Here is a 25435-nt window from a genome sequence, read left to right on the forward strand (position 1 = left end):
CTAGCATGGGGTACCTAATAAAGTGGCCGGTATATATATATATATTTGCTTGACAGAACTATTAGTACCTCAAGTGTTTGTACTTCAGTTAGATATAAACAAAATATAAAAAAATATCTGCTCAACAGATGTTAATTGAATGCATACATTTGCTGTTTAAGAAAATACATTATTTGAAATTAGTTCGTTGAATTGAATGTAGAGAGAGAATTTTTAGAGTGGTTCAGTTTCAGACCAAAGTAGTTCCAAAGTTAAACCTGAGTTATCTCTTACTGCGCCTCAGTTCTGCTTCCTTCCGTACTGTAGAACCGAGAAAAGTTTTTATTGCCTCATCTTGGCAATTTTTTTTTAAAGCAAAGGGGCACTTGTAAATGATTTCATTTTTTTTATTCTCATTGTTTCTGAATCTTACCATCAACATTGTGAAAAATCCCTGAATTAAATTCTTCCTCAAACACCACCTGCTGTTTAAATCATCCTTAATACAGAAAGGAAGAATGCCAAAGAGGAATGATTACACAGCCTAAAAAATAGAACATATTCTGGCAAGTTGTATAAAACCAACTTTTGCACCAGAACTGTTTTGATGGAAAATACATTTAACAGCTATTATTAAACTGTATTTAATATATGATACAAGGGGTATTTCATGGATTATCAACTAAATAAGAGCCCTAATTTTCAAAGAATGGACCTTTACTGTTACGATGGTGTTTAGGGCTACCCTGCTAGTTCCCTAAGATCCATTGATTCACAGCATCAGCTACTGAGCTCCCCTCCAGAGACTCTATGACCAATCCTATATCGGGTGTCATTCTCTTGCCTCTAACTTGTGACCTTTCCCTTTGTAGGCAAACTTTAAAAGCGCCTCAACTCCTTGATTGTGTTTTGTTTATTCATGAGCACATGGCTCTTCAGGGATGCTGCTGATGTCCTGTAGTGTTTTTGTATAACAGTCTGGTCTAGAATGGGACTGTGTTCACAATTGGCCACTGGACCAGTGTCAGATAGCATCAGAGTATGTGCTTTTGTGTGTCAGGGCAGATAACGGTTATCCTTGGGATGGGTGCGGTGCAGGTCATTGTGAGCTATCCAGAAAGCAACAGCAGTCCAGCCAGTTCAACAGCCAAACAGTGTTCATTTGCCCATGTCACATTTTAGCATAAGCAGGTCTGTTTTGGTTTGCTATGTTGCACCCATGCCTCAGTGATGCCCACTGTGCTGTGATAGTTTTGTGATGGTGCACAATTTTTCTCTCGTTATTTTATTATTATTTTTTTTTTACTGCTCTGCCTTTTTTATACGACTGTGCAGATGTTTTTTGGTCCGACAGGCATGAATTGTATTCATCTTACTGTTGGTGCTCATTGTTCCTCCTCTAACATAACTGGGCACAAACCTAACAAACAAAAAACAGACAAATAAAATGACTCTCAAGATAAAACACCTTCCCACTTTTCTGGATCTTCAATTTGGTGGTCAGTCAGCCAAGTTAGCTGCAGAAAGACAGTCGGACTGATGACAGGCAGCTGGGGGATAGCAGACAGATAGCAGCTGGCTCATGAACCAAGGGAAGTCAAGCTTTCATTTCACAGCAGGAAAAAGAATTAGAGAGTTGAAACTGAATAATTGAGCTTGTTGAAGCTGAGAGGGTAACTGGGGGGATTCATTCATTGGACAGAGGTAAATGTGTTTGCCTTGACTGGTCCTTATGTAAATCTGTGAGTGACAGGGCTTTGAATAAATTCGAAAGTAGGCTTGTTTCTTTGCGCGTGTGCATTTCTCTTGGACCGAATTACAAAGTCAGATGTGCACATCACAAACCCTGCTTAAAGATGGTTTCTGCAAATCCAAGGATAACAAGGAGTTGGTGACGCTTTAGCTTTGGATGCAAAGGACACAGAAACATCCATGAAATACAGACGGAAGATGTTGTAAAGGAATATTTGCAAGAATTAGAATGTGATTGAAAGCTCCATTCCTGTAAGTCAAAAAAACAAAACAAAAAAAAAAACTGTTTTTTTTTTTTTTTAAGTTGTCATTACACTGTCATAAGTATAGAGCAACAAAATGAACCCTCTGCATTTAACCCATCCCCTTGGGGAGCAGTGGGCTGCTATTGTGCAGCTTCTGGGCAGCAGTGTTGGGTTAAGGACCTTTGCTCAGGAACACGGAGTGGCAGTCCGTGGGAGTGGGGCTCGAACTCAGAACCTCAGGATTCCTACCATAATGCCCAAACCACTACGCGCCACTCCCCAAAGCAGGCATTAGCGTGAAGGGTCTTGCCTAAGGACCCACACTGGCACCTCATTCCCCCCAGCTGGGAGGTAGCCAGCCACTTATTTAATGTCTTACTGAAAAATATGTCACCTTGGTAGGTCAACAATCATTTATTCTACTAATTTGGATTCCTTTTTTTTTATTTTATCTAAAAATATTGTCACATTTTACCAAAGAAGATTTAATAATACAAAAAAAATCAATGTTGAGGCTTAAACAACAATCGCTAAAATAGCTAATTTCACTCTACAAGGTACTTTAGCTTCAATGGTTCATGGCCTATGAAGCAGAATGCTTCCAGAAGGTGAGAGGAAGAAATAGGTGTGCAAGCTACAGGGATAAAAAACAACTTGTGATCAATAGCCATAGTTGAGTTGTTCATTGACATTTATCTTCAGTAGACATTTCAAGATCAGAAATTTAGTTTTGAATTTATCTAATGTAAATAATAATAATAATACATTGTTTTTCTTCTACTAGTCATGTAGGTTGTGTAAGCTACATTATATGAAACTAAACCACTGAAATAAGACTATATGTCCCATATTCTTGCAGCAGATATATATTTTTAAAGCCCTAAATAAGAGTTTTACTTATTCGCCCACCTTGCCTTGTTCTAGTCTAGTTGCTTAGCTCTACATGAAGAAACATAACTTATGCAGTGGAAGGGTCTCTGCTGCATAGTGGGAACTCTTGTTGTGCGTTTCCAGCCCAGATCCCACTGCTGTAGAATGTGTGTCCACGTGTGAATGGCTTCCTGTGTATCCATGTGTGCCAGCGTACATTGCCCTTTGAATGGGGCGCCTGTGTGAATCTGTTGCATGTGTAGTTGCAGAGACAGTTAATGCGTTGATAGGTCTGTATGGGTGTCATGTTCCTTTGATATCCCATGTAAATACTGAGCTCTGATTAATTCACCTTGGCCAAGTCATAGTTCTGCGTTGATACAATAAGATTTCACAGTCTAAAGCACTACTAATGTCATACTGCATTTGTTTATGATTACGTTTTTTGAATATGTTAAATGTAAACTTTTCCTCCATTTATTTTCTTTTCAAGTATGGGACCCTCAAGAATTCCTTGATTTATAGTTAAAAAAATCACCATAGCTCCTTTATTTTCTATAAGTTATTGAATTAAATTAAAATTAAAAACATGTAATAAAAAATATACACAGTATTTTTCCTAGTATATGCATGTAAAAAAAAAAGTAAAATTAACTTCGAATTCAATATGAATTCAATATGAAATTATTATCAATATGTTCACTGTAGTCAAAATATTAATAAAAAGTGAATATCTGGATTAAGCTGCTGTTATCTACTATAGATTTTTAGGTAAATGATTTTAATTTGGTATTCCTATACCCTCAACTATAGCATACCTAAAGTGCAAATATAATAAACTGACATCAGCAGGTTAATTAGTCGGCTATGCGTTCTAGTATTCAGCTTGTAGATAATGACTAAACGGAAATGTCCCCCTTAACTTCTCCACTGTAGTTTTGAAATATTTTTAGCTTGATAACAGTAATGGTGACTCTCATTTAGCTTTAACACAATGACGTTTTTAAAAAGAACAAAAAAACTTTCACAGGGCCTTTTCTTTTAGCAAAGTGTAATAACTGTCTTTTAACAAGCTGACCAGCAATGCACATGTGAGTTGAGGTGATTGCTGTTCTGTGTGCTTCAACATCTGGAGCAAATTGGTCCCTCTGGTACTTTCTATCGAACCTTGTTAAAACTAAAAATAAAACTCCACCTCAGCTAAATTTGATTTGTATAGTTTTACACGTTTGTGTTTTTAGATTTATTTAGCAAATCAGGAAGAAGTAGATTTGTCAACTTATCTGCTCAGGTTGTTACTTGTCAACTTTCATTTCAAAATAGAATGACCTAATTAAACTAGCAATGGCTCCATTATTTAAGACTCCATTACTCTGTTTTTTTCTCTTTTTTTCCCTAAAAGTATACAGAAACAGACAAATTTGTCAAATTTTTAACTAAAAAGAAAATGACCTATTTTCTTTATGACTTGCTCGTCTTGACTTACTGCAATTTAAGTCATTGTTTTGTGGTTGAGTGCAGGCTTCCTTAAAAACATTGACACAAAAAGATTTATGATGCTCACAAGCAAGTGACGATATAGTAGTAATTATAGTAAAATTGTCTTAGAAAGTAAAACTAAATATCAGTTATCTTCAGCTTTTTCATAGATACAAATTGAAATTGACATGTTCCATAAAGAATTATTAGAAATAGGAATATTTTGTACTGTTGTTTTGAATTTTCGTCAAGGATGGTTTAAATTTTGAGTGTTTTTTTTTTTTCCTCAGCCTATGCTTACACTTTCCCCCTTGCTTTGCACAACCAAAGCTGAGTACTGGATCAAAATTGGCTCATGTTGGTGTTTAAAAAAAATCTCTTCTTTTGCAGTGTTGGCCAGTTTCCGAGGGACCGTCCAGCATGGCCTCCCGCTGGAAATCGGAGACACAGTGCAGATCCTGGAGAAATGTGAAGGTATGCTACGCACAGTGGATGCATACAACAAGCTGTTTTCTCAGAAAGCAAAGGAAAATAGACATGGACACAGAATACTCGATGTAAGGAAACCATTTGCTTCCGCTTGAGTGAATACCCAGAAACATGCAGAATCACTTCTGCTTCTCATTGGCAAGATATTTTCAGGATATGATGTCACCTCTTTTCATAATTTCCACAGCTAAAATACTTACACAGTATAAATATATATATATATATATATATATATATATATATATAAGTATATATATATATATATATATAAGGACAGTACAGCAACATCCAAATTAGGATATTTACATTTACTTTAACGTACACATGGTGAAGATTTACATCACTTACACCTTGCCTTCCAGGGGATTCACACCCCTTAATCTACTGGACATATTGTCATTACAAACACAAACTTTAGTGTATTTATTAGAACAAAATTAAAGCAGTATTGTTTTGCAAATAAAAACCTGAAAAATGTGATTTTTCTTTTATTTGATACCCCCAAATTAAATAGAGTGCAGCTAATCACCTTCAGAAGACACCTAATTAGAAGTTAAAGTTAACTGTGGTTGCGTATTTGTGCTCTGGGGATTATTTTGTTTAGCAGGGACAGGGAAGCTGTTTAGAGCTGAGGTGCCAAAATATGAAACAATTCAATGGCCATTAATGCTTTTGTGGAGGCATGTTATGATGCAATATGTGCTGAAAAGTAGGCAGCATCTCCTGCACTATAAAGGTCTGCAGAGATTTGTGTTAGCCATATTTTCCTGCAGCACAGACCTTTTCCCAGCATCCTGAATCTGTTTTTCTCTTCTGCTCACTTCTCTTTTAAACTCTGCAGTTTTTTTTTCTTTTATGGTTCTCCACTTTCTTGTGTTTTTCTCATAATCTCTTTGTGTCTTGCATGTTTGACTTGTGAGAGTTTCAGAAGAATCTAAAATCATTTCATTGCAGGACAGTGCTATCCCCACAAATAACCAGCCGTGCAAAAACACACAGTCACCTCAGCCTCTTCCGGAGCTTGTTTCTCACTTCCTTTGTGGAGATACAAAAACATACTCGCACATAGGAGCACACACACACATTCACTGAAGGACAGCAGGCAGCCATGCATCTTGCCAGTCAGAGGGATGTGATATTGTGGTAAGGGACCCAGAGGAAGTAGACAATAGCTGAGCCAGTTGAATGCTCTGCCCAGAAGGGAGGAACTAAATCAAAATCCTGCCAACAGCGAAGAGACAGGGGGACCAGCTTTTGTCAGCAGAAGAGACAGACTAATGCCTCTGACTCATGTTGATACTATTGACACTTCTAAACACACAAGCTACCAGAGCGTCTGTAATGGCTGCCAACTCCTGTCTGATAATATAACACCTCAGCTATTGATTTTTGTCAGTCTGAAGCTTTGTTTTAGTAAATTCCTGTTGTAATTGAATACATAGACTCCTGTAAACTGTTTAAAAACAAGGAAAGGTTCAGTCTGGCAGAGCAATAAAGCCCCAATGTTTTACAGGGATGGTTCAGAAATGTAAAATCTGTTTAAAGCAATGATTCCCAGATGTGGAGGCGTGACACTCATGATCAAGCATTATGGAGTCTTGACATCCACTACAAGATTTAAACTAAACAATAAACATTTACATTTAGATATAGAATATATAAAGAAATCACTTGCAAATGGGGAAAACAATCTACTTTAATGGTTGATGCAATGCGTTATATTATTACACCAATGGTTATTTGATTTTATAGAAATGTTTTCGACCAGTAGTTTGGGTCATGAGTTTGGGTCTGGTACAATTTTGTGGGTTGGAACCTGAAAAGTTTGGGAACTTCCTGTTTGATCGATATAAGTCACCAATATATTATGTGCTTATTTGGGATAAACAGGAAAATAAAAATACAAACCATTATATTGCTGGAACCATTATGAAAAATATGTTGCATAATTTCTTTAATTCAAGGCAGAAAAGTAAAATTTGACAAATGTATTAATCTTGACACTAGAAATGTAATAATATGAGAATTTTTCCTAAATACCAGCACATTCATGTTTTTTAAAGAGACGTGAATAAAAACAAAAAGTATACATACAGAACACATACAGTGGATACGGAAAGTTTTGTGACCCCTTTAAATTTTTCACTCTTTATTTCATTGCAGCCATTTGTTAAAAATCAATAAAGTTAATTTGATCAATATCAAATGATCATAAGTATTGACATCCTTTGTGGCGACACTCATGTTTAACCCACATGCTGTCCATTTCTTCTGATCCTCCTTGAGATGATTCTGCTCCTTCATTGAAGTCCAGCTGTGGTTAATTAAGCTGATTTGGCTTGATTAGGAAAGGCACACACCGGTCTATATAAGACCTTACAGCTCAAGGTGCATGTCAGAGCAAACGAGAATCATGAGGTTGAGGGAAATACCCAAGGAGCAAGGCACTGTGGCAAGGCACAGATGTGGCGAAGGTTACAAAACAATTTCTGCAGTACTCAAGGTTCCTAAGAGTACAGTGGCCTCCATAATCCTTAAATGGAAGAAGTTTGGGATGACCAGAACTCTTTCTAGACCTGGCCGTCTAGCCAAATGGAGCAATCGTGGGAGAAGAGCCTTGGTGAGAGAGGAAAAGAAGAACCCAAAAATCAACATGACTGAGCTCCAGAGATGCAGTAGGGCAATGGGCGAAAGTTCCACAAGGTAAACGATCATTTCAGCCATCCACCAGTCGGGGCTTTATAGGAGAGTGGCCCAATGGAAGCCAAAAAACACATGAAGCACTCCCAGACAGAAAGAAGATTCTCTGGTCTTATGAGACTAAGATTTAACTTTTTGGCATTAATTCTAAGCTTTATGTGTGAAGAAAACCAGGCACTGCTCATCACCTGTCCAATATAATCCCAACAGTGAAACACGGTGGTGACGGCATCATGCTATGGGGGTATTTTTCAGCTGCAGGGACAGGACGACTAGTTGCAGTTGAAGGAAAAATGAATGCGACCAATAGAAAACCTCTTCCAGAGTGCCCAGGACCTCAGACTGCGCTGAATGTTGACCTTCACTGCTTGACACAAAACAGGATCAGTTTCAGACTTCATTCAGTTCAAACACCTGTCAATTAGGAACCAAAATTAGTTCAGAACTGTAACTTGCCACTTAATGAAGATACAAAGAATTGCACCTTCAAAATTTCAGCTATATCAAACAACTGGAAGTGGGTCAGGGGCATTACTTATTGAACGCCCATCATAGCACTGAGTTGATCTAACTTCAATAAACGCTCTGGACATTTCTCAGGGATTTCTTTGAAATCTCTCTAACACGGAAATTAAATGATAAATTAATGTTTAAGTTGTAGCTTTTTAAAAAGTTGGTACGCCTAGATGCTGGTAACTTCTGCACAGCTACTTGTTTGTCATGTAGTATTAATCATCATTATCTGGTCTTGGAGGCTAAAGCTGTCAGCTTCTCCCACAGCTACCAAAGCAACCCTTCACCACCTTAAAATAACTCCAATCTTAAAAATGCAATGACAGCTTATGTGAGCCATGTTCTGTAAAGCTTTACTCTGTCCTGACGATTAAATCGGCTGACTGTTGACAAAGAAACCTAGAATAATTTTCATGTAAATTCGAGGTAGTGACCTTTTTGTGTATAGCACTGATTTCTAGTTAAAGAAAGTTTAATTAATAAACAAAGAGACAGTCAAATGAATGTTTGGATGCAATCTCCTTCTTGTTTTTCAGATTTTGCACCTTTATGCTTTATGCGCTAGTATTTGACTATGTTTTATGGCCTAAAAACTGCCATTAATGCCCCCACCTGATGTATATTTTTAGTACAAGTGATACTTAAACTCGTAAGGTGTAGCAGACACATTGTGTTGAAGGAGAAGAAAGAAGTATGGAGTATGTGCTTTAATCCTAATAAATTGTTAACGTATTCTTTAGTAATAGTATAGAACTTTACTGATCAGTTCACATAGCTTTAAAATAGCATCTAGAGTGCCAGCCACCATTGTTGGCCAAAATGTTATCCTGAATAATCCCAGGAAAAACTGAGCACAGTGCAGATTGAAGCAAATTGCACCATATTAGAATGACTGTATTCATCTAAAAAAAGAAGAGGGAAGGGAAGTCACTAATGCTCTGGTGAAATCTAAGTGATTAGAATAATCTGAAACATTTACATCTGAGCTGTTTAGCTAATGCTCTTATCTGGAAGTATTTACAATGGCTGTGGTGGCCTTCCCTGGAATGAGCTTAAATAGTCTTTTTTTTTTTTTTTTGCTGAACCGTATTACCTCAGATTTGTACAAATGTAAATTAACTACATTGTTTCTCTTTGGGTTTGCATTTCTAGAAGGCATCACATCTTAACTAATGGAGAATAAGTCCATTTGGGAGTGTGTAATGATGTGAAAAAGACCTTTTTATTCTTTCTTCTTTTTTCTTTTTTTTTTTGTTCCTCCAAACATTTGGTCATTGCCTTTTTTAAAACATCTGCTGGACCGATTCAGCTATTCATAGCGTTTCTGTGTGGCTTTGTTTCAGCTTTTTCTACTCCCACTGCTCTGATTCATAAGTGGTAACAAAAATTGTGCCACAATTTAAAAAAAGGCTGTTCAACTTTTCCTATTATCAAAAAAATATATATATTTATATCTTGTTTTATAATATAGCTTCAAAATAATAAATCGTTTAACTAAAGACTAAATTATGGATTATTTAAAAAAAGAAATTAACAAATGAATTTAAGGTCAGTCTAATCTAGTCACAGGGTCATACTACTTTTCATGCAATAAAGTCAAATGATATCAAAAGGTAAAGGTTTATTTTAGGGTTGCAACTTTTTATTTTTATTGATTAATAATCAAATAGGTTCCTTAAAAAATTCTTTTAAAAATTCTACCAGGTGAAACTAAATTTTTCCACTTGAGGATTTCTGGATGGAACATATTGATTGAAATATTTAATATTTCTTTTTACAATTTTGGTATAATTGCTGCTCTGAGTGTGTTGATCTGTCAGCTAAAGTCTAAATCTCTATACTCCAGTTAACGATTAAATTAACTGGAATTATTTCGATAATCGGTTAATCACAATTAATCTGATAAATTGTTTTAGCTCTAATTTATTTAATCCAGCACAGCTGACAGAATTAGGCTGTTGACTTTGTAGTAAACCTTTACAATGGTAAATGGTAATTGGCATGCACTTATATTGTCTTTATTCAAATCAGGAGACTTGACCAAAGTGCTTTACACTACATTCATTCACCCTTTCACGCACACACTCACGGTGGCAAGCTACATTGTAGCCACAGCTGCCCTGGAGCTCACTGACAGAAGCGGGGCTGCCGTACACTGGCGCCACCAGGCCTTCTGACCACCATCAGTTGACAATGCAGGTGAAGTGTCTTGCCCAAGGACACAACCACACTGAAAGTCGGAGTCGGGGCTTGAACCGTCAATCCTTCGATTTCAGGGCAAACTCCTACATCCAACGCCACTGTCGCCCTGTTTAAGGATGCTTAAAAGGGGCAATTTGTGTGGTTCAGGAAGAAGTATTGAGTCAGGAGTACCTTGTATGTCAACAAAACACATAGCAAGAAAGTATGTTGCAGCTATAGACCCATCAACAGATTCATTTAGAAATTAGATGCAGCTAACAACGGATTTACAAAGCTACTTTCTACCTAAAAGGCCAAAAAGAGAATCAATTCAGGAAGAAGGACTGTTTAAATCTTGTTCTAATTGGCTGCTTTTACCAGAAAAAATAAAAAGGTGACACAATTACTGGATCAGGAGTACTATCTATGACATGGAGAAAAATAATCTAAGATTATGTTCTGATGTTCAGCAAATTCAAACTATGTTTTGTTTCCACAGGATGGTACAGAGGATTCATTCTAAAGAATCCTAATGTTAAGGTAAGCAAACTTGGAAGAAAAAAGCTTTTCTTCTTATTTGTGTAAATGAATATACATTTACAGACACCTTCAGACAGGAATGTCAAATTCACAAACTTAACTTATGCACAAACTTATCTTCCTTTTATCTGACATAATTTATTTCTGTAGAGGTAAATACTTTTATCTAGTTAAAATCATGGGATTCTGCTTAAAACAACATTTCTCATGAACTGTTTGAAGCAAGCTGACCAGATCTATTTTGGACCTTTACTTACACCTAATATAGCAAACATAAATATGCAAAATGTTCTTGCTACCTTTTTGAAAAGGTTTATATATTATGTACTAATGTTTAATAAGGTCATTATTACTCATTACTAATAGCAGGAGGGGAACTTCCATTGAAACTGTCATAGTTACATTCTGCTTCATAAAATACCTTATTTGGTAAATTTCTGTTTTTAATGTATTGACAGGCAGAAATAGAATCTTTGTGCACTGATTATGTATTTGAAATATGACATCCATATAAAGTCGGTCTTTAAGATTTGCTCCTGTTTATGACTAACAGGATGAATGTAGATATGTGGGTGAATGGGTTTATATAGACCAATGGTTTTCAATCTGGGTCCTAGGAACCCACTGTCCTGCATTTTTTGGGTATTTCCTTGCCTCCACACACCTGACTTTGATAAATGGATGACTAACAGGTCTCTGCAGCCCTTGATGGCTGCTAGGGAGGGAATGGAGTTATTTGGTGCAGGTGTGTGGGAGCAGCATCTAAAACATGTTGGACAGTGGGTCCTGTGGACCAGGTTTGCAAACCATTGATATAAATGGACAGACCGGGGGTTGGTTGGCAATGATGAAGAGATTATAAAAGAACATTAGAAATACCAATAGAGGGCTTTCAGAAGATGAAAAAACTGAATGGATATCCAGAAAAATTAACATTTAAAAAATATGGAAACAGTTGATAATGATAATTGAAGGACAATTTAGAACTGTGCGCTGAATTTACAGTTGAATATGTCAGTTTAATCTTGGCTTTAATCTTTTTATCGAGCAGCAGTTTATTGCTGTCCAACTATTTTTAGATTTGTTCTTCTTGTGCAAATACCGTAAACATCTTCGTCCTTTCAATTTTTTAATTCACACATATTCCAAAGTCTGAATTAATTACCACATAACTGTGTAATGCTAACAGTGCCAAATGATGCAGTGAGCATTTCAATGAACCTGTCTCTCCTCTTTTCAAAGGGGATCTTCCCATCCAGTTATATCCACCTGAAGAATGCCGTGGTGAAGAACAAAGGGTAAGAGATTTTACTCTAGTTTGCCGTTTCCATTCCTGAATGTAAGAGCTGGTTAAAACACAAATGTCTTCATTTTCAGGCAATTTGAGACAGTAATTCCCATCGAGGACTCAGTCATCACGGAGATGACGTCGACACTGCGGGAGTGGGGAGCCATGTGGAAGCAGCTCTATGTGGTAGGGATGATTACATGCAAACAAACCGACACAATTCCAATTTGAGTTTATTTGTGGCTTGGTGATTGGAAAACAGTTACGGCCCTTTTCCATACCCTCTCAATTGCTGAATTGATTGTGATAGTAGCCCATTAAGCTATCTGGGGGGCTGATTGAACTGAACTGATGAATGCTTTTAGATCGAAGAGCATAGATTCGCTACAGAAAGCAGCAGGAAACCTAAGCTTATTGGTTGAAATCCATTTTTTGCCCCTTTTTCACTGTAAAGATTACCTTGTCACTTAAATTGTCAAGGTGGGAACGTTTATGCAGTTGGATAGTTCCACTGTTTTCCTTGATATCAATTATCCTTATGCCACCATTTCCATTTACTCTGGAACATTACTGTCTCTGGCAGTAGTGTTTAAAAAGCCTTAGAAAGACATAAATCAATTTACAGGAAACATCTCAAAAAAGATTTCTGCACATTTATTAAGCAAAGGAAAACATATTTTTTTGTTTGATGCTAAAGTTATCTAACAAATTTTCTATTCAATTCTTGTGTTAATTGGACTCAAGGTTTGGAGCAAATCAACTAGGTGATGCAAAACGTAATGTAGTCATATGCTGGCGTTACGTTTGGTTGTAATAAACAGGAAGTTAGGGTAGTAAAATAGCACGAACCACAGTAATGGAGCAAGGTTTTGACAAAGCTGATCATGTGACATGAATATTTGCTAAATCCTTTTTAGCGCATTAAATCTTTTTTGAAAATGTCAAAAACTATCTGAAGTGTGTTCAGAAACTTTCAAACATTCGAATTTTGCTGTTTCCTTCAAGCGCTCAAGCACATACTTTAAAATGCAGTTAAAGGACAATTAACATGTCAACATTTCTTATAAAAATCAACAACTAATGCTCTTGCCATTTCGTTTTAGCTATTTAAGTTTAATTAAAGTCTCTTTTGTTTCTCTTTTTTGAGTTGCTGTTTTCCTATGTATAAATTTAAGGTTATACAGAGGTCCATATCTCTGAGGTACTCTTCAAGATGCGAAAGATAAGTGAAGATCGCATTCAAGTAAGGAAAGGACGATTATCAATAGTCAACAAGCTGCTTAGGATCTAAACATGTGCTTGGTTACAATCAGATCAATGACTGAAATGTTTAAAACTAATTGTTACTAAGAAATGACCGAAAAATGGCAAAGACGCTGGATAAACTGAATCTATAAAGTTGCAGATAATCAACTAAAGAATTACATTTTGGGTCATTAAGGCTACGTCAAAAGGCTGGCCTTAATGCGCAATTCAGATTTTTTGGTACATCCGATTATTTTGCTTGATCATTCACTTTTCCAAATATATGTGACTTTTATGTGATTTCCTGTGTGAACTGCATTCACAGAACTTAAGTGTCCCCCATGCGCAGTATAGGAGGCAATGACGTCACAAATGAGCATGCTCTGCGTTAATGGAAGATAACATGGATGGTAGAGCTTGAGCGCATTTTGGAATCTTTCATTTCTTTCCCAACCTCCTTTTTAAGAAGGCTGACTTTAAAGACTGCTCTCCGCATTATCATCTGCCATGGTTGTTGTTTTTCCTTTCTTGACTTTGTTGAGTATTAGTAACGTTCAGGTCAGTTGAATGCAACCTGGCCATTCAGACACAGGTTGCATTTAAAAAGGTCAGATTCAGGACCACATAGCCAAGTGGCATAGTTCGCATTGGGAAAACTTGGATCTGTGTAGTTAAAAAGATCAGATACAGGTCGCATATGTACAAAAAAATCGGATTTCGGTCACTTAAGGCTGCAACAGTGAGACACCATCCAGTTGTATCTGCTTCTTTAGGAAGAAAAAAAAACGTTTTTCTGTGTCTTACCAGCAGTCCTATAAGGATTTAAAGTTAACTAAATGTTCCTTAGATAAACTCAATGTTTTAGTTTTGCACAAAGGTGAGTATGATTGAGCATTCTCCTAATCAAAATGATATTTTTAAAAAAATGAAAACTGTTTGACTGCTTGAATTCTATAACTTACCGTAAATTTTTAAACAAACATATGTTAGACCTTTTGCCCACTAAACAAATATGTACTGAGACTTATTACTGGGATGCCAATGAGGGTGAATTCCTGTCATGTTTGCCTGTGTCTCATCTCGGTGTTTCTCTTTCTCTTTCTCCTTCCTCTCCATCACTTCCACCTCCTACAGAAGAATGAAGGAGATTTATTCCATCGGCTCTGGCATGTAATGAATGAAATCTTGGACCTGAGGAGGCAGGTACTGGTCGGCCACCTCACTCACGACCGGATGAAGGACGTCAAACAGCACATCACGGCGAGATTGGACTGGGGTAACGAGTGAGTATCTGACTACTGGCGATGTCTTGCATAGAGGCACTGAGATGTTGAATTTCATTGGGTGAGCTCCAGACACAAACAGCAGGGTTGAATTTAGAGCATCCATGAACTGACAGGGTTTTTTATTGCAACCATAGTTGTTATATTTTTAACCCTCTGCATGCATAGTGAGCAATGCATGCAAGGTGTTATCTTTAATAGGTCTATAAAAAACAAAGGAAAGTTGCTTTATTTTATTTTTGACAGCTTTTTAGGTATTCTGGTTTATCTTTTGTCAAGCCATCCTCTTTTCATACAAAAATAAAGAAAGAAAGAAATAAAACAGTTTTTTTTTGACAACCCTGGAGTGAATAAAGTCTGCACCAGTCTCACCTGTCCACAAGACTTGTTTGTCTGAAAAATTTCAAGGTTTTTTGTGAGAACAAGGTGAGATTTTCTTCTGATAACATTTCCATGAAGGTCACACTCCTGCAGAGTTCAGCTAAATCTTTGATTTTTCTCTCCCTGCAATCCCATGAGCTGCTTATAGTCAGGTTTTTTTCTGTCTTGCTTACTTCATTTTGACCTTCATTGCTTCTGTTTTCCGCTTCTTCTTTAGTTTCTTATCTAATCAAAGCTGTTGGACTCTTCTGCTACATTGGCATCAATTTTGCATAATCTGAGGGCAGCTCAAGTTCATTGAGGTGAAATATTTGGAATACAATTATTCTTAAAAATTCATCCGTTGGGTCCTACATGTTTAATTAAGATTTACACCTCAGGCTTTCTTTTTCTCCAATATATTGACAGGTCATTTTTGCATTATCAAAACAATAAAGAAGTTTGTTGCCTGGATTTTCTTGGGATTAGCAGGTAGACACCCTCCCAAAAGTAGCTATACAGATGACATAGAGACGTAGATATAAGGAGAGATGCCTACTCAACCCTGCTGTCAAGGCCAAGCTTGGAACCTGGCCAGTCATGTTCTGATTTATTGAGTTGTGTTCTGCTGTTTGTCTGGTTTATGACATATTTTTTCATGCATTCAATATGGCTGTAGTAGGTATATTGGACTGTCTTTTTTACCAATGCACATTTAATGGGGGCTCAAATAAAGATGAACTTGAACTCCCGAGTTAACCAACCCGGGGGACTATAGTCTGGAGGAGGTATAGCTATGATTTTCTTATGAAAGGCAGCAATTCAGCTGCTGAAAATTTGCAAGTTGATATCCTGTCTGAGGTTTGTTGGGGATACATGGAATATAGGATGTATCTACAAGGAGAGAGCATTTGAAATGCAGAAGGGATCTGCTGTAATAACAGATCTGGCAGCAGCCAGTGAAGGTGGGACTCCCAGGACTCATGAGCTGCAATGGAAAGTAAAGTTCTCTCAGTTTGAAGATAACACAGAAACTTAGGGCAATTTATGTGAGATTATTTTCAAATAGCCATGGGGATGCAGGATGCACTTTATGAGGTTCTGTTTGTAAATGTGCTGCAAGTTCAAGCATTATCAGCTTCTCTACCAAAAGATGCCATTGTCCTCGGAGAATGAGGATGTACCAACAGATAAGTGCAGGGCACTATGCAAAACATTTATGACATGATACTAACATGCTTGATTAATCCTAAGGGCTTTTATGAATTAATGCAGCTTTAAATTTGAGAGCAGCTATAAGCGGGCATTAAGAACCACAGCTACCAGTACAAAGTGGTGCCCACAGCAGTTGCTTGATTACCCTTAACAAAGAGTGCCGTATCACAGTTAGATTTGACTTTGTTGGCACAAAATGGGAAGTAAAGTCTGACAGTTTGTCAGAGCGACATATCCTGTCTTTCAATAATAATTTTCAATATTTGTTCATGGGAAATTGTGTTTTATTTATTTATATTATTTATTTAGTCTTCTTCATACCAGAGAGCTCTCAGTGTTTTAAGGAACTGTCCGCTTATGAATTACTCAGTTGATCAAATTATACAACTTTAGATTATCTCGTTATCTCTACTACCGAAACTCATGTATAGTACAGTGGTAGACATTGTCTGCCAGTGTCACTACTTGGCGGCCATTCTGGATAACATTTGAGCAAAAGATGCCATGTATGAAAATAAACAACATATGGCTGTTTTTTTTTTTTTTCTTTAAATAAAATTTAATAGTTATAACATTGATCTCTTCCTTTAAAAATGCTTTCAGTTTTCTTTCTTTGAATTGATTTGACCTTTTGGAACAGTGTGCCAGCGAGGCATCGTCAACATGGGTAATAAAACGAGGTTGATGGACATTGTTAAGGACTTCACAAAAGATTCCTGGTGTTGATTTGAAAGAACTCAATCAGGTCGCTCAATCCTTAAAGAGCTGTGGCATCTTTGCCAGATCAACTTAAGGCTACTTCTATCAAGAAAAAGGTTGACTTACGCCCAAAGGGCGAGATCAAACCAGACCTGAGGTGTTTTAATCCTTTCAGCTGTTGGGCTTTTGAATTATTCTAAATGAATTGAGCTGCCTGGACTCCTGACATGCTGTGTGTAGACTTTGTGGACTCTGCTGCAAGTAAATTGCACCTTGGGGGCAAAGTATTGAACAGTGAATAACCTATGAACATTGTTCTTGTTTGAAGTGGAGCTGTCAAAAGTAATAAACAGTGAGGAGAAAGACCCCTGTGAGGTTAGAAGAAGTGTAACTTTAATGTTGTCTTGATCTATGTTTATTGCATTTATTACTCATTTTAACAAGGATTTAAATATTATTGGGGTTATCAGCGTACTCTGTTTTGAAAGGATTCAGGAAACTGATATTAAGGAACACTTATGTTGAGATGTGGTTGCCGATTTCTATTCATGGTGGTTTTTCACTAATCTGGGAGGAAACGAGGATTTTAAGAATAATCTTGATATTTATCTCTTCAAATTATGGTCTTGTTAATCCCAGTATTTGGGTTCAGCTCAAATATTCCTTTAAAAAAAATTATAATTTTCATTTTCCCTGCCTCTGCTTTTTTTTTCTTGCACATTTCTGCAGCTCTTTTATTGGTTTCCAACTTTCCACACTTGTCACACGTCTGTCTTCAGTTTCACCTCCCCTGCCTGCAAGCGCACTCCTCACTCAATCAAATCGCTCTCACAGAGCCAGCACTTGCTCCATCCCTCCTGCTGCTTTTCCTCTCCTATCTCTTACTGCTCAATGCTGATGGCTTAAAGAATAGAAAGAAAAGCCCAACTCATCTCATATTCTTATTGTGCGTGCCCTTACTTTTCTTCATTCTCCTGCTGCTGGCTGTCCTCAAACAGGCAGACATCCATCATTAGTGAGGGCACTGTTTGGAGAGTCTCTCTCTCCACGGGCCTTTTTCCTTTTATTGCTGCAAAGGAGACATCTTGAACTGGATGGTGCTGGTCTAAACCACAGGAGAAGAATGATAAAATGCTGGCTTTAACCTCCTCATTCCCATAAGAGCTGAGAATCAAGGATTGAAATGCACATAAACTGATATGCGTAAATGCTAAGAGGTGTAAAAGGAAGTCAGAATGTAAAGGAGTGGAATAGATCTGTCAGATGAACTTAAAAGCCCTGATAGAAGTGACACCAGTCCTATTGATGCTCAGCCCTGCCTACAATTCAGTGAAAATGAGTTCTCCTCATAATCTGTGTCTGATTTGTTTGATTTATCTGTGTGTGTTTTAGACAACTTGGCTTGGACCTGGTGCCCCGGCGGGAGTTCAGCATGGTGGACCCAGATGAAATCAGCGTAACAGAACTTTATAGACTGGTGAGGATTTTTTTTATGTTCTTCAAAACCTCATTCATGGTTCAAAGGGTGTTGGTGTTTTCATTCTTTAATACTCTACCTTATTTTACTGATACTGCCTATGTAAGATTTGTATGTCAAAGTCCTGGAATGATTCCGTTTTTGCACTTATGTTAGCAACGCTGATTTATATCCAAAGTCATATAAAAGTCAGTTGTATGTCACAATCAAAATCTCCCAATTAAGTCAAAAATATCATACAATTAAAATGAGTTAAACTCCATATCAATAGGTGACAGTATGGCTATTTGGCTCAAGACTTTGATATCTAGTTTTTTATTAAACATAGAGAAAGCTTAAACCTAAAAAAATAAATACGCCTTCCCTGGGAGGTATTCCAGGCACATCCCACTGGAAGAAGGCCCAGTGATCATGGATCACTACTTTTCAAGGTGCATTGTGGAAAATTTTCAGTCCACTACTTTTTCATCCAATAGATGTTCGGACACTCATTTATAAGGGCTTAAGCACTATATAGTGCCCTACATAGGGATTAGGGATCTTAGATCTAGTTCTTTGAATATGGTTTGGAGTCGTACAGAGGTAAAATAAATTTGGGTTTTGATCCTCACTGTGGAATCAGCATCAGTGTTTTCCTCCAAGAGCGGCATTTGGAGCAGCGTTTCTATTGGACGGAGTCACCTTTCCTTGCGTCTGCTTCAATATTTCCCTCCTTCCTTTTCCCCCTGCTGTTTCCTTCACCATTTTTCCTACCCGCCCTCTCTTGAACCCCATCCACTGTTACCGTGGAAACCACTCTTCTGCTCCGTAACGGAATGAGGGGCGAATTATATCACACACACTCTCACACTGTGTCGGCTTTTGCTTCAGAGAGGGGTAATGAAGGCTCTTAATCCATCTGTTTCGTTTCTGTTGTTTGCCGAAACAAAGCAGCCGTACCAGGATGAAAGCAGAACAACACACCTCTGTTTACAAAATGAGCAAATGACTGCAATTCCCCACTATAGAGAGGCAAGATTAAAAGAAAAGCACTCATTGCAAACATCAGTGCATAAAGACCCTGACATGAGATTATATAAAGGCACAATAAAACATCTAATGATCCCTGATTACATTAGTATTTCTCAGTGAGATTATAAGTCATGGGAGAGCCTTAATTTATCTTTTGTCTGCTTTGGTATTTTGTTGCGAGTACAATAGAGATTATTTCTTTATATAGACAATACAAAGTAAATGACAGCTTTATAATTCTAACTATACAGGGTTGCAACTGTACGGACGAGGATTAGGGCCACTGAAAAAAAAAATAAAATGCTAAAAAGTACACAGACACACAATGGCAGAGTAGTAGAATAGTTTTTTCTAATAAGTTACTTCTATACTAAAACAAAAAAAGTTAATCTTCAACCAATAATCTGACTATTGCTCCATTGATGGAAAAAAATCGGAGACATTGGTCCAAGAATATAAAGTAAAATCATATGCCCCCTGATCACCACCTGACTACCACATTATTATATCAGTAAGTTTAGACATCTTGATCATAAAAGTTGGATTTTTCTTTAGAAGCTACTAACATCTCGCATCACGGAGTTGTACACTCTAATGCTTTGCCTTTGAAAATATGTTTTTCAGCTTTTCTGTACTTATTCAGATAGAAAACGAAAACCATGCAAGATTTTGGCTTTGGGGAACAGATAAACGGATTATTCAATATCAGAAAAGCTTGAGTTTGATTTGCAGTTTGGTTTATTATATTGGCTTTATCTTGCTTGCAAGAAAAATGTAAAAAATTTGTTTTATGTTTATTTGCTTTTACTTCTGTTTTTCAGATTTTGTCTTCCTTTATTTGCAAAGAAACAGGAAACTTTTTCAGCGAAAGAAACAAAACATTTTAAAGACACTAATTGCTTCCCTATTCCCAGCCGTAGTTTGTTTTGGCTTATTCCCTGTTGCCCAAATGCAATTGGATTTCAAACTTCCTTCTTAGTCCTTGGAGACTGAGATCAGTTTATTAATTTTGGTGGATCATGTAGCAGTGATGGATCACTCAGACCTGGCACAGGACATAAGCTGGCAAAGCCTCTCCTTTGGTGAGAGAAAGACAGCGCTCTCCAAGATTTTTGGCTCCCATACTAAGACAAGTAAACAGCCTAGTAAGAAAAAAACATTAAAAAGTACCGCAGTGCCCACATGTTTTCTCAGTGTAGTCTTTTTTTTTTTTTTTATCATTGTGTCGATTATTACTTATTTACTTTTATTAAATTGCAGGTTTGCTTGTTTTTTTCCTTTTGTCTCATCAAATTTATACCAAGAAAAGGAATTGTTATAAGTTAAGAGTAACAAAATCCACCATCTCTATGGAAGTATTATTTTTACACTATTTTGAATTGGTTCAAAACACAGCCAAAAGGATCTTAATAAGATGATCTGCCAATAGAAAGAGTATGTTTAACCTTAAAATCTGATAATTGGATATTATTCACTTGAAATAATAGAGTACAATTGTTTAATTCTTATTTTAAATGTAAATTATGTTATTCCATTGGTAGAATCTCACTTACTTGCTCAAATCAAGAAAAAAAAAGATTTAATTTAAGAAAAATTTACTTACTTATATTTCAATTATTTGTGTAATATGTCCTCCTACAAACTGTCCCATAGATGCCGTTTTGCTCAGTCTCTTAGTTTCATGGAATCAAAAACACTGATTCTGATTGAAGCAAGTGAAACCTGCAGGGCTTTGAATGTTGTTCGAAGTGATTTTTGGACTTCTTAGAAGAGTGATAGATTTACTTTTGGAGTGATTTTTTTAAGGCTGACCACATTGGAAAGGTTCACCATTACTTCATGTTTTTCTCCTTCACTGTGGTTCACTTGGGTCCAACACATTAGAAATAGCTGTGTAACCCTTTCTGGGCTGATTTATATAGTTCATAATGTCAAAAGGGTTCTGTTTTAGTGAGTTCTGATTCTACCACTGTTATACTCTTAATATCCTGAGTAATGTAGTACCTTTCAGAAAAATTCTTCTTACAGAATGGATCTTTGTAAATTCTGCAGCTGGCTTTTACAACTCTAAAGAGAAAGGTTTGTGGATGCACTTCCACCCATGTTAACTGTTTGGTCTTACATACTGTTACTTACATACAAAGGATGTGCATGGGCAATATGCAATTTGTGTATGGTAATCCGTCAAAAAAAAACTGTATATACAGTAGATGACTTATAGAAATGTGGTAAAAAGAGATGATAAGAAGTTTAACAGGTTAGTTAGTAGTACATTATTTTTCTTTTATGTTAGTTTGACCTGTTCCTTCCATGCCTTCTCTAGGTTTTTTAGCTTCTTGGTGCACTTCACACAGTTTCAGAAATTCCTAAAGAAACAAAAGGACAAAATTACATTTGCCTGTCCAGCTGTATCCTGTCCTATTCCTGTCTTGCCATTGGAATGCCAGTCTCTTGAGTCTTTTCTCTGTGCCAAGTCATGCAGAAGCTGACACATAACCACAGACCGTTCCCATCAGGCAGCCTAAATGACACACTGAAAATAACATTGTAATAAAATCCCAAAGCATAAATTAGGCTTTCCCCGGAACTAGTCATTTTACGTCAAACCCAGCAGTTTAGACTTGTTCTGTGTAGCAGAAGCACTGATCCCTTAAAGACAGCATGAGTTTTTTTTTTCTTAGGTCATTCTGCCAGAAGGTGTCTATTTATGGGGTCTAAGTCAGACAGAGAAGACAGGACTTAACAAAACATACTTGTCACTTTGATTGGTGTTATTTTTAAATGATTTACGAGCGCATTTTTGCTAGGGTCTCATGTGAATAAGTGGTTTTTCAATTATCGGTTTATAACATCTACTCCAAAGACTATTCTTTTCGTACGTTATTGTTATCCTCACTGTTTAAGTCAGATTTACTTGCATGTCTTCAGCCTTTCTAAGTTCTTGTCAATAAAGTGACCAGAAATCAGGGGAAGTCTACATAAAACTAAGATATTTACTTCTAAGGTGTCTGATTTTCTGAAGGCTCTTTTTGCTTTAATCACATAAAGCAAATAATCGATCCGCAATTAATAAATCTCTTGATAATTTCCCTCCCTGCTGAATTCGGGAGTTTACTTTCCGAGTTTTGTCTTGGAAACAACAAAACTGCAACTTGAAGCAAGAATGCTAACGGGGAAATAGGTTTTATTTTGTTGATTATAATGGCCAACATGCCAGAATGCATTGAAAGTCACATCTCATTACTCTACTGGCCCACACATATAGTTGTGTAAAATTTAATTTTCTTTTACATATAAAGTCATAAAATTAGAAATGCTAATTTTGTAAAACTATTAATAATTGGCTTTAAAAGTAATCTTGAATTCCACTGTTGATTTTGACTTCAGGGTTTTCTGCTTGGTGTATTTGCCAATGCCAACACTGTAACATCTGGATTTTTCAGCTATTTATAAAGCAGATGCTTGTTTACACCAGAAATGGAGAAAGGAGGTGCTGTCCCACTATTGGTATGAAACATGCACTTTTCGTATCATATTTTATTTCTGCTGTAAAGACATTTTATTTTTGATGGATTGCCCACTACATTTATTTCCCCGTAAACATTTGTAGTTCTCTGCATAGAACTGCAATTATAGACATTCAGAGAAATATCTTAACATAGAATTGCATTACATATGTTTTGTCCATATGTCTATATGTATTTTTAAATGTTTATCATAAGTTTAGATATTTTTAAGATCACTGCAAAAAATTGAAATCTAAATAAGTAATTGTTTTCTTAAATTAAGTCAATTTTTCTTGAGTTGAAGCGGTAAGTGAGCCTCTTTGCCAAAAGAACAAGAACATTTACATCAAAAATAACAAAAAATAATTGCATTGTCTAATTTTAAGTGCATATTATCTAATGATCCTATTTTACGAGTAAAATACTTACTCCAATTGCACATCATATTATTTACCTGCTCAAATGGAGGTTTAATACACCTAATTTAAGACATTTTTACTGATTTCTTCTTTACTGATCTTGGCTGGTCTGAGACTAGCTAATAACTTTGGCTAAAAAAGGAAAAGAAATTGGAATAAATGAAGAAATCAATTGTTATTTATTGTGAAATGTTCAGTGTTTATATCCTTTGAAGGAAAATTTTATTAAAAACTCCTGATCTCTCCCTCTATGGTCTTGCCTCTGAGCTTTCCATTATGAGCGTGTAAAACTGGCTGAATTGATAAAAATGGTACAATGATTATTTTAACAGGAAATAAAAGCTGAATAAATTTTTTATGGAACTTCTGAAGGACAAATGGTTCAAAAATTTTTCAGCAGCAAAAAAGCCAAGGTTAATTATTTCAACACAGAAAGTATACAACAGTGTAGAATCAGATGAAGCAGGTATCTCTCGCCGTGTTTTCTGCTGTTTTTAATGCACCTTCATTTTTTATCTCATCTACCACCTCTTGAATCCTGCCCCCAACCCCAACCATCCTGTTGTGTTTTCATATAGTCAGTGAGTGTGAGACATCATTTGGCAGTACCTCTACTGACCATCTGGTGCTGCTTGTGTGTGCGTACACGTTTGTGTGTCATATTTTTGGATGCTAACAGCAGACTGGGATAAACCTCTCATGCTGTGAAGTTAGCTGTAATGTGCATGTTGATCTAGATGGTAATTAAAAAGCTATGATGCAATCCTAAGTCTTACTGATGTTTTCTATATATCCTGACCTAATATAGGGTGTAATGACCACATCCCGACCACACTGAGATGTGACATTTACCTGCTGTTAATCACCACTCTTTTGCTGCGTTAGAAGACCATTACTTAATGTTGTTGAGGATATAATTGGAACCTTTTAAAAAATTCAGTATAAAGGTTACTCTTAAGTCATATAAGGTGCTCTTTTTTACATTTAATGGTGTGAACACATTTTTTCAAAGGCCCTAGCTTCCTTTTGCACTAAGAGGGAATTTACATTAGATTTATATTTATTTAGACTACTTTTCTAATTTAGAATTTAACATCTTTGTCTTGTTAAAACCTTAATGTATTTTACAAGGGATGCACTTATTGATTAAATAAGTTTCTCAAATAATACCTTAATCTAAATAGATATAGTTTAAGTAAAGTTATATTTCTAAAAAAGCTTAATTTGGAATATAGAGAGAAGAAAAACATATTGCACATTTAGAGTGAACTGCAAATGGAAAGAAAATTGAAAAATATATACATAGATTCAAGCCTTAATTGAAACATGTGATGTATTTCACATTTATAAATGCTTAGATGTTATATTTTTACAGTTTTGTCTTCACTACTGATTAAGGTTATTCATTCAGCAAAGGACATTTTGTCTTTGTATCAACACCCTTAAGTAATGATTAAATTACAAAATTAGTTGATGAACATTTCAGTAATCAGTTAATAATTATTAATCTGGTTCATAATTTCAGCCCTAAATTTTACTAGGTTCTTTTGTGTGACAATTGAAAAAGCAGATTATAGATTTAAATAAAGGCTTTTTGGATTTTGATAACTTTTACACTGTAGATCACAATTTTGGAACAAATTGTGGTTATTTTTAACATGAACAGCTGTGAAATTATAATTTTTCAAATCAAATCTTGGTGCAGGGGAGATTTTGCCCATTTTATTACTGAAAACGGTTGAGATTCAGACAGATTCGGTGGAAAACACATGCTGCTTCCATATTTTAGTAGCGATGGTTTTGTTTTAATGCCATCCACTGCAGTTAGCATGTGAGTTCGATTTGGGTCTCATTTAAACAGGGTAGGCATACCCATCTCCACATGTTTGGTTGATTTCTTTAGAGGCTTATTATAAACTCCGCCCAGAACGTATTGTTGCCATATTGTGAAGATCAATAGCCATTACTTAGTAACCTATTTTTGGATATGATACATAATACCCAATTCGGACCTTCAGATCTCAGCATATTGTTTTATAGCCTAACCCTGACCTGTATTGTGTTTTCCTTGTTGCTTCGCTTTATGGAGCTGCATTTATACTGAAATAAAGCTACACACAGCTGGGAAATTGATAGCACCTTATTTTGTGTGTGTATATATATATATATATATATATATATATA

The 25435-nt window shown here is 36.3% G+C and overlaps 1 protein-coding gene across 3 annotated transcripts in view; it reads left to right on the forward strand.

The window, feature by feature from the left end:
* The window catches only part of dock4 (dedicator of cytokinesis 4), a 154612-nt gene that overhangs the window by 36711 nt on the left and 92466 nt on the right, over positions 1–25435 (forward strand). For all 3 annotated transcript variants that reach the window (XM_015400736.1, XM_015400738.1, XM_015400737.1), the window contains exons 2-7: positions 4716–4799; positions 10708–10748; positions 11991–12046; positions 12126–12222; positions 14416–14564; positions 18231–18315. In XM_015400736.1, the coding sequence (XP_015256222.1) occupies positions 4716–4799; positions 10708–10748; positions 11991–12046; positions 12126–12222; positions 14416–14564; positions 18231–18315 (512 nt within the window). The remainder of the gene's footprint in view (positions 1–4715; positions 4800–10707; positions 10749–11990; positions 12047–12125; positions 12223–14415; positions 14565–18230; positions 18316–25435) is intronic.

Source organism: Cyprinodon variegatus, unplaced genomic scaffold, assembly GCF_000732505.1.
Source record: "Cyprinodon variegatus isolate N-32 unplaced genomic scaffold, C_variegatus-1.0 Scaffold1141, whole genome shotgun sequence".
NCBI classification, from domain to species: Eukaryota; Metazoa; Chordata; class Actinopteri; order Cyprinodontiformes; family Cyprinodontidae; genus Cyprinodon; species Cyprinodon variegatus.